This window comes from Chrysemys picta, chromosome 3 (genome assembly GCF_011386835.1).
Source record: "Chrysemys picta bellii isolate R12L10 chromosome 3, ASM1138683v2, whole genome shotgun sequence".
In the NCBI taxonomy this organism is placed as follows: Eukaryota; Metazoa; Chordata; order Testudines; family Emydidae; genus Chrysemys; species Chrysemys picta.
Window position 1 is genome coordinate 175,271,292 of NC_088793.1, and position 17,707 is coordinate 175,288,998.

Genomic DNA, 17,707 nt, shown 5'->3' on the forward strand with positions numbered 1-17,707 from the left:
AATTGGCAGTTTATACAAAATAAGTTTAGGGCAGAAAGTCAATGAGAAATGGATTACTTTCCCAGCTTGAAATAGTAGTTCTTTCATGTATGGACCTTCATGAATTGCAGGACAATGTGATTAGTATATAAGTATATTATGTTGTACGTAGTTCCAGGGGTTCTGTTTATCCATTGTTTTCAAGGGACAAGGTCCTGAGGGGTCAGATCCAATCCCACTGAAGTGACCAGGAGTCTTTTAATTGACTTCACTGGTCTTTATGTCAGACTTTGTTTGTAGGCCTCAGGCAACTGTAGCTTGTTTTAGAAGGGGGCTTCTATCCACAAACTCCTGTTTTCAACAAATTGTGCACAGTTTAAAGCCGAACACCAGGTTGTGGCCCAAACTGTGGTCCCTGTGTCCCTCATAAGAATGCAGCCGTGGCGGAGGGTAGTTCTGCACTGCATGGTGTGTGTGTGTGTGTGTGTGTGTGTGTGTGTGTGTGGTGTGTGCGCGCGCAATACTCCTGCTAATCTCTGGGATGCAGAGTAGCAGCCAACTTCCTCAGTGCTGCAAGGACTTCCCTTGGTGCTGCAGGAGCTCTCCGCAGGGGTGGTGTGTTTGATCAGATAATGAAATCACAATGCTCAACTGACTGATGAGCCAATGAAGTGCAACAAGATTTTTGTTTTATTTTAAATACGACATCTGGGGCTTCATGCACTCCCATGTAGGAATAACCTACTTAGGAGAGAGTGAGGTTCCTCTAATTCTTTTGCCAAGTGCTGGAAGCTAAACATGATCGTGCAACTGAAATCCTGAAGGGCCCCTACAAAGCCCCTTCCATTGGCTCGGGTGCTAGGAGATATCATGGCATTAGAGTAACACAGTCCCCACTCCTGACTGTGTGCCTGCAGCAGGAATCCTTCAGCGCCAGCCCAATAGCCTAAGGAGTGAAAAACTAATTAGGTTTTTAAAATTCCTCTGTTTTTAGTATTGCTCATTTTTTATGAGTGTTAACTAATTCTGTGGGATTTCTTTTAAAATTTGAATTGTAACCTGACAGTGTCTCTTAACCCAGGAAACTACAGACCAGTTAGTTTAACTTCTGTGCCAGGGAAGATAATGGAGCAAGTAATTAAGGAAATCATCTGCAAACACTTGGAAGGTGGTAAGGTGATAGGGAACAGCCAGCATGGATTTGTGAAGAACAAATCATGTCAAACCAATCTGATAGCTTTCTTTGATAGGATAACGAGCCTTGTGGATAAGGGTGAAGCTGTGGATGTGGTATACCTAGACTTTAGTAAGGCATTTGATACGGTCTCGCATGATATTCTTATTGATAAACTAGGCAAATACAATTTAGATGGGGCTACTATAAGGTGGGTGCATAATTGGCTGGATAACCATACTCAGAGAGTTGTTATTAATGGTTCCCAATCCTGCTGGAAAGGCATAACGAATGGGGTACCGCAGGGGTCTGTTTTGGGACCGGCTCTGTTTAATATCTTCATCAACGACTTAGATATTGGCATAGAAAGTATGCTTATTAAGTTTGCGGATGATACCAAACTGGGAGGGATTGCAACTGCTTTGGAGGACAGGGTCATAATTCAAAATGATCTGGACAAATTGGAGAAATGGTCTGAGTTAAACAGGATGAAGTTTAACAAAGACAAATGTTTTTTGTGCTCCACTTAGGAAGAAAAAATCAGTTTCACACATACAGAATGGGAAGAGACTGTCTAGGAAGGAGTATGGCAGAAAGGGATCTAGGGGTTATAGTGGACCACAAGCTAAATATGACTCAACAGTGTGATGCTGTTGCAAAAAAAGCAAACATGATTCTGGGATATATTAACAGGTGTGTTGTGAGCAAGACACGAGAAGTCATTCTTCCGCTCTACTCTGCTCTGGTTAGGCCTCAGCTGGAGTATTGTGTCCAGTTCTGGGCACCGCATTTTAAAAAAGATGTGGAGAAATTGGAAAGGGTCCAGAGAAGAGCAACAAGAATTATTAAAGGTCTTGAGAACATGACCTATGAAGGAAGGCTGAAAGAATTGGGTTTGTTTAGTTTGGAAAAGAGAAGACCGAGAGGGGACATGATAGCAGTTTTCAGGTATTTAAAAGGGTGTCATAAGGAGGAGGAAGAAAACTTGTTCACCTTCGCCACTAAGGATAGAACAAGGAGCAATGGGTTTAAACTGCAGCAAGGGAGGTCTAGTTTGGACATTAGGAAAAAGTTCCTAACTGTCAGGGTGGTTAAACACTGGAATAAATTGCCTAGGGAGGTTGTGGAATCTCCATCTCTGGAGATATTTAAGAGTAGGTTAGATAAATGTCTATCAGGGATGGTCTAGACATTATTTGGTCCTGCCATGCGGGCAGGGGACTGGACTCTCGAGGTCCCTTCCAGTCCTAGAATCTATGAATAAACATTTTTATGTGTAATAGAGCCAGGGAATTAATTGTGTGCTGTAAAAATGTGTATGCGGTTTTCTGATATATTCAGGGTTGGGCCAATATATTCTTATCAAAACAGTGAAAAATGCAAATGTATTTTGATTTGAGTTTCACTGCTTACTATAGAACAGGTGGAAATTCTTCATGAATAGTTTGAGAGTTAAAAAAAGCTGAAAGGAATAATTTCATTCATAATTTCTTTTATTAATTTCAAAAAAATAAAATTGTGGCTAGATTATCTGTAGGGCTCCTGAAAGGCAGTGAGATTTAACAGCTGTTGAAGGGGAAAGCTAACAGAGTGTAATTCTACTGCAGAAGAAGTAGAAGGGCAAACCTGTTCCATTCCATGGTCATAATAATAAATGCAGACTCACAAAAATGTCCAGTGTTACGGGGGTAGGCTTTTTTTTTTCTTTTTTAGTTTCAGGTTTAAAAAACTCCTTTACTTTGTTAGGATTTTGGTTACACTTCATACACAAATTGTGCAGAAAATCATTGTTGCTTTGTTTTAATCCCGTGCAGCCAGATCTCTCCTTCTGCGGAAAGGGAAGGAGAGGCAGGAAAAATTCTGTGAGGCACACCTAATGGAATGACTTCCAAAATATCTTCTATGTGGGGGAAATATTTGTGGAGGCATGGCCTGTAGGATTCTCCCCACCCCAGATCTCTTTTGCTTGGAAGAGGCATCTCTGCATGGCTCCATTGAAACCCTCTTCCTTGCTTGTTGCAGGATCCATGCTGCATTGGCTGCCATTGGGCCCTCGAATAGCAAGTTGCTAGCAGTCATGGAAGAGAGACAGTTCAAGTGTTAATGCCCAGATATCTGCAGGTGTGCAGTGGATAGTACCCACTGAAGCACGGTGCCACTCATGTCTCCGATGTGCTATGTGTGTGAGGGGAAGCCCCTTTGTGTGGAGAGGAGATGCTGCAGAGGCAGTACTCCTCTTTCTTACACAGGCAGGGGAAGACTGGCACTCACATGAACAGGGGATCCTCTGAGGTGTCTGTTTCTGTTTTCTTACCTAAAAGGGGTGCAGTGTCACTTTGGTCATTGAAAAGCAATGCACCGGGGTTGCTTAGGAAATGTTTATTCCTCCTGTGAAAACTTAAATTGTTCAAAAGTGTGGGGTTTTTTGGTGGGGAGGGAAGGGGAGAAAGAACCTAAACCCTGAAAACCAATTTTTTTTTTATGTTTGGTTGCAACCAAAATTTTTGGTTTTATATTTTGGGGGGCAGGGGATGGGGTGGGGTGGAGTAGCGTTGGTGATATTTTGTTTATTTTTTAAATGCAAACGCCAACATTTTTGCCAAAAAATGGACATTTCCTGGTTTTTCTGTCTTAAAAACTACATTTAGAACAAAAAATGTCGATCAGCTCTACAGGACATGAAATAAATGTGTACGGAACATAAAGGAAGCCTGTTAGGGTTTGGTGCTGTGTGCCTATTACTGCAAAGTAATTCTGTGGTAGTAATACTTGCACCCTATTATTTGCAGTTAGTAGTGCAATTCCAGCATGGACCTACAGCACATATTTATAAGTAATTGTATGCAATTACACAACATCCCTCCTCCAGCTTTGAAATCTAATATCAAGCTCTTATTTCTGTAAACTACAATCTGTATGGGATACTAAAACCGCTCCTAATATTGCAACCCCAACCTGCCTACACGAGCTTCTCTCCCTTGTTGACCATGAGCACCTGCAACAGCTGCTTTGCATAGGAACTAAAAAAATGTACCTATTGAAAGTGGGGGTTAAATATTGCTCCTTGGAGACCCTTAAAATCCCATTGCGATCTACCATTTTAAACATTGGACCCCAGCACAATTTGTTGTGTACCATTTAGCAAAGAATTGCAAATATTGATGTCCAGGTGCCTTCTAAATTAAACGATCATATCAGTGGATGTCTGATATATTTTGTAACCTTATGTATTTCTGAGAAAGTCTGTTACTTTGTCTCTTGAACATTGATAAGTTATTTACTAAGAAAACCATAGGTAAATCTGATCATTAAAAGCAAAAGATCTGGGTGAAATCATCTCATGTTGCCCTTGTAAATGAAAAGGCCTAGAACTGGATTAGAGTGAATTAAAAGGTGAACTGTGGCCGCTTTATGAAACACAGCTGGAAACATGTCCTAGAATAAAGTATCCATGAATTCTTTTTGCGTTTCAGAAGATGCAAAATGCTGCAATGCAAGTACCCCCTAGCAATGAGACCAATTTTTAATAATTTGACAGAAGCTGTAAATGGCAGTATAATGAACAACGGAGGTGGGTTTTGGGTCCACAAAGTCCAGATCTACAGGCTTCCATGATTTTGGGGATTTTTATAACAAGCAAAGACAATCTCTGCATTTCTTCTTTAAAAAGCAGTCTCTAGTGCTTTTCTAGGGAGAGATTGCCTTCAAAATATACACCAATAACTGGACTCAAAGTTTCCAAAATCAATGTAACTGAAAGACATGGGCTAGTCACAGTACCCATTACAGCCACCTGGGGCTGGCCTTTAGACTCAGCTTAGTTGTTTCCTGGGTTTTATTGGAATGTTGACTTCAGAAAGCCAAATATAGGGCTTCTGAGACTGCTGGAGTTCTACATGGCAGTTGTTATATGGGGAAACCCTATGGAGGGGAATGGAAACTCCAAGTTCCAAATTTCCAATACATTGTTTTGCTGAGGAGCAGTGTCCCTACTCCACCACTGACCCAATTCTCTCCAAGCACAACTGTAAGAAAGTTCAGCTCTATAAACCCACATCTCTGCCCAGATCCAGGTAACCTGGGCTGATTTCTCTTATTCTGTGATTCCCAGTGTGTGGGGCTAACAAGTGTCAGAGAGAACAGCTAAGCCTCCACTCCTTCACCCTGCCCACCTCCAGTGAGTGATCGGAGGGGGTCAGGTAAAATTGTGTTTCCCCTTCTGCACTCCATCTAGCAAGATCCAGCAAATCTAGGTTCCCATAGCACAGGCAAAAGGAGGGGACCATCTGGCCCTGAGGTTTTTAAGAACATCCTTCAGTTACAGGAAACAAAACAAATCCAAATAAGTGATGGTGGTTGCTGACTGTGTAATTATTATTACTTTTTCATTTTTGCAGCCGTATGTATGCATATAAAAATGTCAATTAAAAATTGTGAAAATAGAAAAGTTTCTGTGGCATCATTACAAATTAGTATTACCCATTATATACCCATCAGTAAGTTTATCTGAAATGAAGTAAACCTACGTAAGATCCATCCCACTGGATCAAATTCATTGTGAAAGTGTTGTTTAAACCCAGCAACCCCGCTTGAGCTTAAATATCCCAAATTAGTTGTGTAGAATTTTTTTTCCCTCACAGGCAACTATGAGGTCTTCCCCTTTGCTTCCAGGCTCCAATTAATTTTAATCTGTTTAGGGCTCTTATGAAAAATATTAAAATTAAAGATAAAGCTATTAGAAAAAGTTGCATCTTGTTTCACAGGGATTTGAATTACCCCAAAACACTTTCAAACTCTATACATTATTAGATAACAGCTTCTTGCAGAAAAGGATTTAACAGCATTTGGTAGAGGATACTGGACATGTGTTACATAAAGCCTAGTCCAAAGCCCATTGATGTCAGTGGAAAGACTCCTTTTGATTTCAGGGGGGCCAAAAAGCCCAATTGTGACCTCAGGTACATGGCCACAAGTCCTTTTGACTGCAGTGGGAATTATGCCTTTTGAGGATGGAATTGAACCATTATGGCCTCATCTTGCAAGGTGCGTAGCAAGGTGGTGATGTTTGTCATCTTGCAGGATTGGTTCCTCTGCACAGGGGTACTCTCTTGCTTCCAGAGAATGCAGTACTAATAGTGTTGAATGCAGCCATTCTGCAGGACTGTAGCTTGTCATCCTCTCAAGGATTTTGGTTAAAGTTACTGATCTGGGACCATGACCTTCCCATCTGTATAAATGTATGTGGAAGGGAATGCTTTCATTGCCAAGAAATAGATCTTTGGATTCAGCATAGCATTTTCCCAGGCCACAGAGCCATCATGAGGAAAGGGGTCTGAACAGTGAGCAGAGGGTTACAGATCCAAAGGGATCCACACCTTGGCTGGCGGTAGGTAGGTAGGTGAGCTGCAGCCTCTCCTTGCTGCCCTGTAGCCTCTGTCTCTCTCCCCGCAGTCATCCAGGCATGTAAAGATCTGTACCTGTGCTGCTGTTGGCTTGCTGGACTCTGAGACTCCACAGAGCGAGGCAGAGCACATAGTGGGAACCTGTGCTGACTGAGACAGCTGGAACTTTATTGATGATAGAGGAGCAGGTGTGTGTGTGTGTGTGTGTGTAAGAGAAGATATCAGGGTGTGTGTGTATGTGAAAGAGAAGCTAGCAGGGAGGACATTGTTTGCCCATTTTCACAGGGCTGCAACTTTCTCTGGGTTTGCTCTACTCCACAGTGCGAGATCACATGAGCTGCACTGGATACTATGTGTCGATACAGCTGTGTTGCTAAAAGTCGGGCAGTGTAGCCACTGTTTGTTGGCTCTTTTCCCGACAAAATATTCTACCCTCAACGAGCAGTGTTTGTGCTCCTGCCGACAACACGCTGTTCACACTGGCACTTGCCACAGCAAAACTTTTGACTTTCGGGGGTGGGAGGGTAACACTTCTGAACAACAAAAGTTTTGTTGTTCGATTGCCAGTGTAGACAAAGCCTTAGTAAGTTGAAAAATATTTTTGTCAGGCACCTTTATTACTCTACTAGTCACAGGACCTTGAAACTGTATCTTCCTTTAAATGTTCATACCCTCTTAGTCAGCAGGCCCAAAGTCATGCTAGGCAACTTCATTTGGGCAGCTATAATTTTGGCATCTTCCATAACCACATCTTGCAGCTTCCAAAAGTGTTTAAAATCATTCTGTCCAGGGACATTGGAGTTTAATGGGTAGCAACAGAGCAGATTTGTATTTGAAATTTTATAGGGCAGCTATTTGGAGTTATCAACACACATTTATAAAATGATGTAAATCAGATGCCCAGAATTCAGTGTTAAGAGGTCTGTATGGTAGAAAGCAATGTAGATAACAAGGACTGTGTGCTCTGCATTTTTAATTGATGATGCTTGTCTGGAGAATAAGGTGGAAACAAATGTTGCTCTTTCAGGTCACAAATGCTTTATTGCACCAAATTTCTGAGACCGGAAAAGAACTGTTTTTCATTCTGTTCAGAGGTGAACTGCACACCTATGACTTTAATGAGGTAAATTGTTTTGGGGGCCAAAATTTGAGACATGGCTGCAGCAAAAATGCTAATTTGTTAGCACTTTTGGTGATGTTTGGAATAATAATAAAAAGGCAGCCTCTGTACAAGCACATTGTGTTTCTGTGACATTTGGGGTGTTTGAGATTCTCTAATAAACTGTTTCACATTAGAAGCAATTAGCTTAGAGGACTGTACAATATGATCCAAATCCTAAGGTCTTTGCTCAGTTTTTTGCAGTCCTTACTCAGGCAGAACGCTATATGACATCAGTGGGAGCCTATCTGAGTCACAACTGAGGGCCAGCTTCTGTCATCCTTATTGATGTGGTACTTTCTCTCCATGAATAATCTGATTTAAATCAATGGGGCTAGTCATTGAGTCAGTTGCTACATGAGGAAGAGTGGAAGAAGATGCCGCTGTAGTTGCAATGGGGCTACACATAGGATAAAGAACTACTCAGTGTCACTAAGTTTGGCAGAATCTAGCCTTGATTAATCACCTCAAGCTTTCATCATGTGTGTCTGTGGTTTGATTTCAATTTGTTAAGTGCATCACATTTTTGAGAGCTTCAGATTTCCAAATAGGAGTTTCAGGAGCAAATTTATCCCCAGTGTAACTTCCTTGAACTAAATATAGTTACTCCTGAGAGAGATTTAGCTCCAGTGTGGAAGATTAAAGCTCTCCTAAACATAATCAAATATTGTTGAATTGTTAAATCCTCTGGCAGAGTGCAGGCCCAGAGTAGTGATCACTTCCACACTGAAATGTCTATAAAAACTGAAAGCATTTACAGACAGACTAAAGAACAAAGGAATTCTTTTTTTAATCATTAGGGCACTCAATATTGAATTTATTTTACTTTTTAAGTATGAATGAAAGCTCCCAATATTCTAGTCTAGGAGATATTTAAGCCATTTTATAAAGTAAGAATTTCCACACTTGTCAACAAAAATGGAAATAACCATTTTTAATCAAACCTTTAAAATAATCAACTTTACCTCTTAACTTCTTATATGTAAATTTCTATATCTTTTTATTAAAAGTGCAAGAAAAACTTGTATAAAGTGCATTTATATCAATTCCCATTCTAATTGAAATCAAGTGTGCATACAACAAATTGCACTATAAAACCTAAATTTGGCATATTAATAAAAAAAATACAGTACACTGATACAATGTGAAGATGAATGCTAGACAAGTTGTGTTAGGACTACCCTGTTCCACAGCTGTGGCCAAATTCTGGGACCCTGGATGTTCATAAAGTCAGCAAGAAGAACGTGTCTCCTGGTATTATGGAATTTCATAGCTTAATGGATTTTAAGGCCAAAAGGGACCATTACAATTATCCATTATTGCCAACCTCAAAGGTTCAGAATCATTATTATTTTTTTATTGTGTGTGTTCTTCATATATTTTTTATTGTAAGTAGGTGGAATCCAGCGCTGTTTGTTCTGCTTTAAATAAAATCCCTGTTAGGTTGTGAGGTGTAGTTGGTTTGGTTTGTTTTTACTACCACTTGTATTATCTTGTCTACCATTTAACCTTTTATCCCGGGGTGACCCTTGGATGTATTTCAAATAATAACACACTGACTCTACTCTGAGAGGTCAGTTTACGTTAGCATTCATAAGTTTTTGCTTTAAACTTCTCTTTTCCATTTCCCGGGTAGCAGATTTTGATGATGATGATCATAGAACTGTCTTTGCATCTTCTAGATAGCACTTGCTGATGTCTTCATGAAGAGTATTAATGTCTTGGTTTTTTGTAGTGCTATTTGGGGAGTTCAATGTTGCTTTATGGGTTTCTTTATTAGGAAATATTGTTTAACCTATCATTAGGTTGTTCACACTGCAAATTTCTCCTAATCTTTCATCATTTAGGTTCATGTCCAAATCCCTGCTGCATTTGCCCATGACTTTATCCAGCCCATCAATGTTTATTTTCAATCTTCGTATTAAAATCACCCAGAGTCGTTATAGCATCATATTTTTGCACTTTGGTTAACACATTCTGAGATAGATTAAGACAAAGATGCTTGTGATGATTTGGGTTTTCATTGGTTGGTGCATAGCTCTATTCGACTGTTAGTTTGAAGAATCTAGTTTGAAAGTGATCTCTTAATTCTTTCATGGACTGATTCCCACTTGGTCAGTGCCTGCTCTGCTTCATGCAACATTAAGATTACTATGCAAGCTTTATGTCTACTATCCACATGATAAAGCATAACATTTGAAAAAAAGGATTTTAAAACCGTTTGTATGCATGTCTGTCTTACCTAAAGGCCTATCAACCCTCCAATGGAAGCCTAAGCTGTCCTAAGTTCTTCAGACATGCTGGAGGGCATCTCTGGTGTCAAATCTGTTCCCAGAATGGCGCCCTGACAACTGTGTCTGCCTGTTGTCAGAGTGTCTTTTTAACTCTTTATAGCCTTTGTGCTTCCAGCACTGGAAGAATAAGTGTTGATACTTGGCTGAAGCCCAGATGTATTATCTTTGGAGTTAATAGCTGAGGCATTGTCTCTTAACCATAATAAAGTATTTACTGGGAGATAGCTGATCTCCAGCTATTGTTTTGCCTTCCTGTTTGCTTCACAACAGCCCTGTTCATTTAACCCAGTGTAGTCATACAGTAAAGGTCCCAATAACGAGGTCATACACAGCATTTATAAATTATTGCACCCCCATTTCTGCCACAGTAGGATTTCACCAAGTGATTCCTGCATCAAGCTAATAGGTTCTGGTTGAGTTAAACCAAATCTTTTAGAAAGACGGTCATGATTAAAAGACATCAATTGACAGCAAATCCACTATGTTTCAAGGTAAATTGTTCCAAAAAAAGTGCACCTTATTTCTAGTCTGAATTTATCTAGTTCCAGTTACCAACCATTGGATCTTGTTATACCTTTGTCTGCTAAATTAAATAGCACTTTACTATCAGAAATATTCTCCCCATATAGGTACCTATAGAGCATGATCAATTCACCTCTTAGCCCTCTTTTTGATACATTTACATTTTGAAAGTGCCATGTTAATGGGAAAGAGGCTTCTGAAATATCATACCAGGTAAATCTAGGTAATTGGAGAACTAAGGAAACTGTTATCAAGAAATTTAGGCCTCACATTGTAACCTCTTGGTGAAAGTCCAAATTCTGATCTCACAAGCATGACTCTCATTGATTTCAGCGGGAGCAGGACTGAACTCAAAAATGGAAACCAGAGAAGTATGTCACACGTTTTGTAAAACTATTTCTCTTTCCATACTTTCTTAGCTTTGTTTTTCTTTTCTTTCATATACCTTTTGTAGTCTTTCTACCTCAGCAGAGGGAGAAGTTAAGGTGATGTCTTTGCTCAGGCAAATTGTTTGGCAATTCTGATTGATCCACTTAGTGTACAGGGATTATGGTGCCCAATCAGGGAAGAGAGATTTGTATACTTGCAGTACAATTCTTGAGAAAGAACTATATGGCTCTACCACAATAACTGCAACTAACATTTCAAACCTTCCATTGTCTCCATGGTTTGTTAAAGTGTAATAAGGAGTGAGAAACTTAGGCCTGGTCTACACTAGGCGTTTATGTCGAAGTTAGCGCCGTTAAATCGAATTAACCCTGCACCCGTCCACACTGCGATGCTATTTAGTTCGACATAGAGGTCTCTTTAATTCGACTTCTGTACTCCTCCCCGACGAGGGGAGTAGCGCTAAATTCGACATGGCCATGTCGAATTAGGCTAGGTGTGGATGGAAATCGACGCTAATAGCTCCGGGAGCTATCCCACAGTGCACCACTCTGTTGACGCTCTGGACAGCAGTGCGAGCTCGGATGCTCTGACCAGCCACACAGGAAAAGCCCCGGGAAAATTTGAATTTGAATTCCTTTTCCTGTCTGGCCAGTTTGAATCTCATTTCCTGTCTGGACATCGTGGCGAGCACAGCAGCACTGGCAACGATGCAGAGCTCTCCAGCAGTGATGGCCGTGCAGTCTGGGAATAGAAAGAGAGTCCCAGCATGGACTGATCGTGAAGTCTTGGATCTCATCGCTGTGTGGGGCGATGAGTCCGTGCTTTCCGAGCTGCGATCCAAAAGAAGGAATGCAAAGATCTACGAGAAGATCTCTAAAGACATGGCAGAGAGAGGATACAGCCGGGATGCAACGCAGTGCCGCGTGAAAATCAAGGAGCTGAGACAAGGCTACCAGAAGACCAAAGAGGCAAACGGACGCTCCGGATCCCATCCCCAGACATCCCGTTTCTACGAGGCACTGCATTCCATCCTCGGTGCTGCCGCCACCACTACCCCACCAGTGACCGTGGACTCTGAGGATGGGATACTGTCCACGGCCGGTTCCTCGGACATGTTAGGGGACGGGGAAGATGAGGAAGGAGATGAGGAGGGCGAGGCAGTCGGCAGCTCTCACAACGCTGATTTCCCCGACAGCCAGGATCTCTTCATCACCCTTACAGAGATCCCCTACGAAGCGTCCCCAGCCGTTACCCCGGACACAGAATCTGGTGAAGGATCAGCCAGTAAGTGTTGTAAACATCTAAACATTTATTTTTAACAAAACAGGAATATTAACAATTAAAAGAATGGGTTGTTCATGATTAGTGTGCCCTAGGCGCTTAACGGTTTAGTAAGGGGCAGTGCAAGTTTTGAAAAGAAATCTAGCAATGTCCGGTTTTCAGTGATTGTCCTGCACAAGCCGCTCTACTGTTTATTCCCTGCTACTGCAGCTACAGTAAAATGCGGTCTATGTGTCCGGGGATAGAGCAGTAATCCTCCTGGGACATCTCGATGAAGCTCTCCTGGAGGTAACTTGAAAGCCGTTGCATGAGGTTCTTGGGGAGAGCGGCCTTATTGGGTCCTCCGAAGTACGACACGTTGCCGCGCCACGAGATTATCAAGTACTCGGGGATCATTGCTCTGCACAGCAGGGCGGCATATGGCCCTGGTCTTTGGAGGCTTTCCCGGAGCATTCTCTCTTTGTCGCTCTCGGAGATCCTCATCAGGGTGATGTCGGCCATGGTGACCTGCTTTTAATTAGGTAGGGGAATGTTAGTGTTGGGACTGCTTTCCCGTTCCTTTACAGAACTGTAACCGCTGGTTTGCAGCCACGCGGTGGAGGCGGGAGAGGGGCAGCCGAAAGGGATCGTTCCCGGGGACAGCCACGAGGGGGTGGGACAGGGGCAGAGTTCCCGCTTGCCGGATTGCTGGCAGCAGGGACTGACATTGATTTAAATGTGAAATGAGGCCAGTGGTAATATAAAAGTTTTAAACTGCCACAAGTGTACGGCTTACCATGTCTGCCTGCAACAGAAATTCCGTTGTGCTGCCTCGCTTCTCAAATGTGCTGTTCAAGACCCCAGGCACTGAATGCGAAGGCCGAGAATTCGACCTTGTGCTGAGTGCGCATGTGAAAGGTGCTGTGCATGGTCTTGTTCACAGAGAAAGACTATGTTCTTTGTTCACAACTACATTTATCTTTCTGAGGAATTCACTCCCTTTTTCCCATTTCCACAGCCCCGTCTGCGACTGTCTCACAACCTAGCCTGGAATCACACTCCCAGAGGCTAGCGCGGATTAGGCGTAGGAAGAAGAGGACACGGGAGGACATGTTCTCTGAGCTTATGGCCTCTTCCCAAGCCCAGGCAGCACAGCAGACCCAGTGGCGGGAGAACTTGACCCGAATGCACCAAGCCAACATGGATCGGGAGGAGAGGTGGCGGCAGGAAGACCAGCAGGCGACTCAAACGCTGCTTGGACTACTGAGGGAGCAAACGGACACGCTCCGGCGCCTTGTGGATGTTCTGCAGGAACGGAGGCAGGAGGACAGAGCCCCGCTGCAGTCCATCTCTAACCGCCCTCCCCCGCCACCAAGTCCCATACCCACCTCACCCAAAGTGCAAAGAAGGAGAGGCGGCAGAGTCCCTGCTAAGTCTCACTCCACCCCTGCAGAGAGCTCTAGTAGCAGAAGGCTCTCATTTCCCAAAATTTGAAAAGTTCTTTCCTTCCCGCCTGACACAAGCCCCCGTCCAAGTTTCACCTCCCAATGCCATGTGTAGTTGATAATAAAAAATTCGTTTCTGTTAACTACTGTTTCAATCATGTTCTTTTGGAGGAGGAGGGGAAAGGGGGTTGGTAATTGGACAGGACAGTCTCCTTTGGCAGGGTACATAGTCGGGGGCAGGCACAGCAGCAGGGCACATACACAGTGCAGTGATGCAGTGACTAGTTGCCCCGGTTAGTCTGGGAGGTTGTTTTGATGTAATGTTGGGGGGGGGGGGTTGCTCTGTGACTTTGTGGCGGGGGAGGGCAGTTACAGATCTTAAGCGCCGGTCCTTAGGCAGGATCACAGAGCCACACAGCATGGGATCTGTAACCGTCCTCCCCCTGCCACAAAGTCAAATAGACCCCCCATACACACAGTCCCGATCAGGAGGGTTGACAGGCTCCGTTGAAACAAGCATCCCACCGCAGCGGAGCCTGTCAATCCTTGAGTTTAGAAGCTGCATTCGCGTCACAACACTACACCCGCCCCGCACCACAGTCTGCGTCCCAGTTTTAAAAAATTCCCGCGAAAACAGTATTAAAGAAAACGGTGTGCTTTAACAAAGTAGAACTATTTTTATTTCGACACGTGTGTTGGAGGGGGGGTGAAGGGGGTATGTAACTGGATAGGATAGTCAACATTACCTGGGTAAAGAAACGGGGGCAGGTTTAGCTTCTCAGTACACAAACTATAAAGTCACAGGTTACCCTGCTCACTCAGGAACTTTGCTTTCAAAGCCTCCCGGATGCACAGCGCTTCCTGCTGGTCTCTTCTAATCGCCCGGCTGTCTGGCTGTGAGTAATTACCAGCCAGGCTATTTTCCTCAACCTCCCACCCCGCCATAAAGGTCTCCCCCTTGCTCTCACAGAGATTGTGGAGCACACAGCAAGCTGCTATAACAATGGGGATATTGGTTTCGCTGAGATCACAGCGAGTCAGTAAGCTTCTCCATCTCCCCTTGAGACGGCCAAAAGCACACTCCACCACCATTCTGCACTTGCTCAGCCGGTAGTTGAAGAGTTCTTTTTCAGTGTCCAGGGCGCCAGTATAGGGCTTCATGAGCCAGGGCATTAGCGGGTAGGCTGGGTCCCCGAGGATGACTATAGGCATCTCCACATCCCCAACAGTTATTTTGTGGTCCGGGAAGTAAATACCTTGTTGCAGCCGTCTAAACAGACCAGAGTTCCTGAAAACACGAGCGTCATGAACCTTGCCCGGCCATCCCACGTAGATGTTGGTAAAACGTCCCCTGTGGTCCACCAGTGCTTGCAGCACCATGGAAAAGTAGCCCTTTCGGTTAATGTACTGGCTGGCCTGCTGGTCCGGTGCCAGGATAGGGATGTGAGTTCCATCTATGGCCCCACCGCAATTTGGGAATCCCATCGCTGCGAAGCCATCTATGATCGCCTCCACGTTTCCCAGGGTCACTACCTTTGGCAGCAGTACATCAACGATTGCCTTCGCTACTTGCATCACAACAACCCCCACGGTAGATTTGCCCACCCCAAACTGGTTCGCGACTGACCGGTAGCTGTCTGGCGTTGCAAGCTTCCAGAGGGCTATGGCCACTCGCTTCTGTACACTCAGTGCAGCTCGCAACCGGGTGTCACTGCGCTTCAGGGCAGGGGACAGCAACTCACAAAGTTCCAGGAAAGTTCCCTTCCGCATGCGAAAGTTTCACAGCCACTGGGATTCATCCCAGACCTGCAGCACTATGCGGTCCCACCACTCAGTGCTTGTTTCCCGTGCCCAGAATCGCCGTTCCACGGCATCAACATGACCCATTGCCACTGTGATGTCCTCGGCGCTGGGTCGCCTGCTTTCTGACAGGTCTGTGCTACTCTCAGACTTCAGGACATCACCGCGGTGCCGTAGCCTCCTCGCCTGACTTTTCTGCATCTGCCTCAGGGAAACCTTTATGATAAGCTGCGAGACGTTGAGAGCGGCCACAACTGCAGCGATGGTCGCAGCGGGCTCCATGCTCGGAGTACAGTGGCGTCCGCGCTGTCAATGACTGGAAAAGCGCGCGAACTATTTTCCCGCCGGCGCTTTCAGGGAGGGAGGGCGGGAGTGATGGACGGATGACGACAGTTTCCCAAAAGCACCCTCGACTCATTTTGTTACCCAGAAGGCATTGCCGGCTACACCCAGAATTCCAATGGGCAGAGGGGACTGCGGGAACTGTGGGATAGCTGACCACAGTGCACCGCTTCGAATGTCGACGCTATCACCGTTAGTGTGGATGCACAAAGTCGAATTACTGTCCTTAGTGTGGACACACACGTTCGACTTTGCAATATCGATTACAAAAATTCGATGCAAGTAAAATCGAACTACTCTCGTAGTGTAGACAAGGCCTTAGATAAAGTGCATTGTCCATAGCAGAGTTCTTCCAGGCAAGGTCCGGTATTAACAAGGTCCAAGGCAGGTTTCATAGTATTATGTATTCTTCTTTTCTAGATGAATGCTTGTGTGTATTAATAAATGCAGACGTGCTGAGCAGAAAAAAATATTTTAATTGGAAAATATTTGCAAAGTGCATTCATCCTCTACCTTTGTGCTGCTTTTCTGTAGGGAAGGGAATAGATTGTTTTGCTGAATTACTGTGACATTTAAAGATGTTATACAACAACCACAGTTTTGGTGAGCATGGACTGAATATTGTGCAAAAAGCAGCATGCAGAATGACTGCAGTTCATTGAGGCAGCAGTAGGCTATAACACAGATTGTTTTGCCATAATGAGCACTAATAATGACCAGTTACTATTAACTTCCGCTTCATGCTGTGTGGGAAAACTGGCTGCTTGTTAGTTCAGGATAGGGCCTATAGTGTTGCATTACATCTCACGCAGGCCTGGAAAAAGTCCACGCTATCATTGCACTGCTAATTAAGGTACAGCAGCAGGGTCATCATTTTTTACTTTTCCTCCCTCCTCCCCCCCAATAATTTAGATTGTTGTTTTGAATAAGGACCTGGGTGAGTATCCAATGTGGAATTGTTTTAAGGTCACAAGGAACTGCATAGTGAGTCCATTAGATGCAGCAATCAATATCAAGCTTCTAGCTCTTATGTATATTGATGAGCTGATTGCAATGGGGTGGTAGTCAGGGCATTGGGATTCCTTTTAATACAGACAGAATGGTTGATAATGGCCTTAGTAGACTATGACTTCAGTAATCAACTTAAAATATCTTGGGATAGAGTGAGGCATACCATTAAGAACAGCAAAACCATTCTGCACTTTACAGAAAAGTTACACCCGTTGAAAGCTCTGCTGCATTATGGCTCTGGCAGCATTTCTAAAGACATTAACGTCACTAGCCTAATGTGAATCATCTGGCTTGGATTGGAAGACAAGGAATTAACCCACTCTGGGCAATAAGAAATAACCAAGTCTTGAGTGGCAAAATATGAAGATAATCAATAGTTCATAGAATAACATGCTGTTTTGTTCATCTGTCCAGGTAGCACTTGGACTTCAAGAAGCTGTGATAATGTATGCATCTTCCATGCTCAATAATTCTTTATCTCTGAGAATGCTTTCCTTGATTTTTGGCCTCAGGGCTTCTTTACTGTTGGAGAGGGGAAGAACCAGGAGGGCTTGGGTGAGGAGCTATGAATATTAAAGCCCATTTGTGCACTACTCAGTGCCTCTTCAGACTTTATATGTGGAGTAGGACAGAGGGCTCATCTAAGCCCTGTAATTCAGTAGAGAGAGCTTTGAAAAATATCTACGGTGCTTTCATCTGAAAGGTAATATGGGGTTGAACTCTGTAGCTCTGATAATAATGACAGCAGGTTTTAACACAGGCTCTTGTGTTTCTGCAGGGAGCTAAGTAAACGACTTATGGAAAAAATGAGATCAGCTGCTGGTGCCACTTCATTTGGAGGGGAAATAAACCTATTTTCAAAGTAGTTAATGTTATTATTTATTGTAGCTTTGTCTCACAGACCTACCAAGTAAATGTGTACCCCCATG

At 43.6% G+C, this 17,707-nt stretch overlaps 2 protein-coding genes across 6 annotated transcripts in view; both read left to right on the forward strand.

Moving 5' to 3' along the window:
- The window catches only part of PRKCE (protein kinase C epsilon), a 498,954-nt gene that overhangs the window by 211,552 nt on the left and 269,695 nt on the right, over positions 1–17,707 (forward strand). The window lies entirely within an intron of this gene.
- Positions 9,163–13,768, forward strand: LOC135982692 (uncharacterized). The gene is made up of 2 exons (XM_065590683.1): positions 9,163–12,204; positions 13,199–13,768. Exons 1-2 carry the CDS (start codon positions 11,628–11,630, stop codon positions 13,672–13,674), a joined length of 1,053 nt encoding a protein of 350 aa, XP_065446755.1. The 5' UTR covers positions 9,163–11,627; the 3' UTR covers positions 13,675–13,768.

Excerpts from the sequence above, each read along its gene's own strand:
- LOC135982692 (XM_065590683.1), top strand. The coding sequence starts at position 11,628 with ATGCAGAGCTCTCCAGCAGTGATGGCCGTGCAGTCTGGGAATAGAAAG. Across the intron at positions 12,205-13,198 it reads ATCTGGTGAAGGATCAGCCA|CCCCGTCTGCGACTGTCTCA; the intron begins GTAAGTGTTGTA and ends CCATTTCCACAG.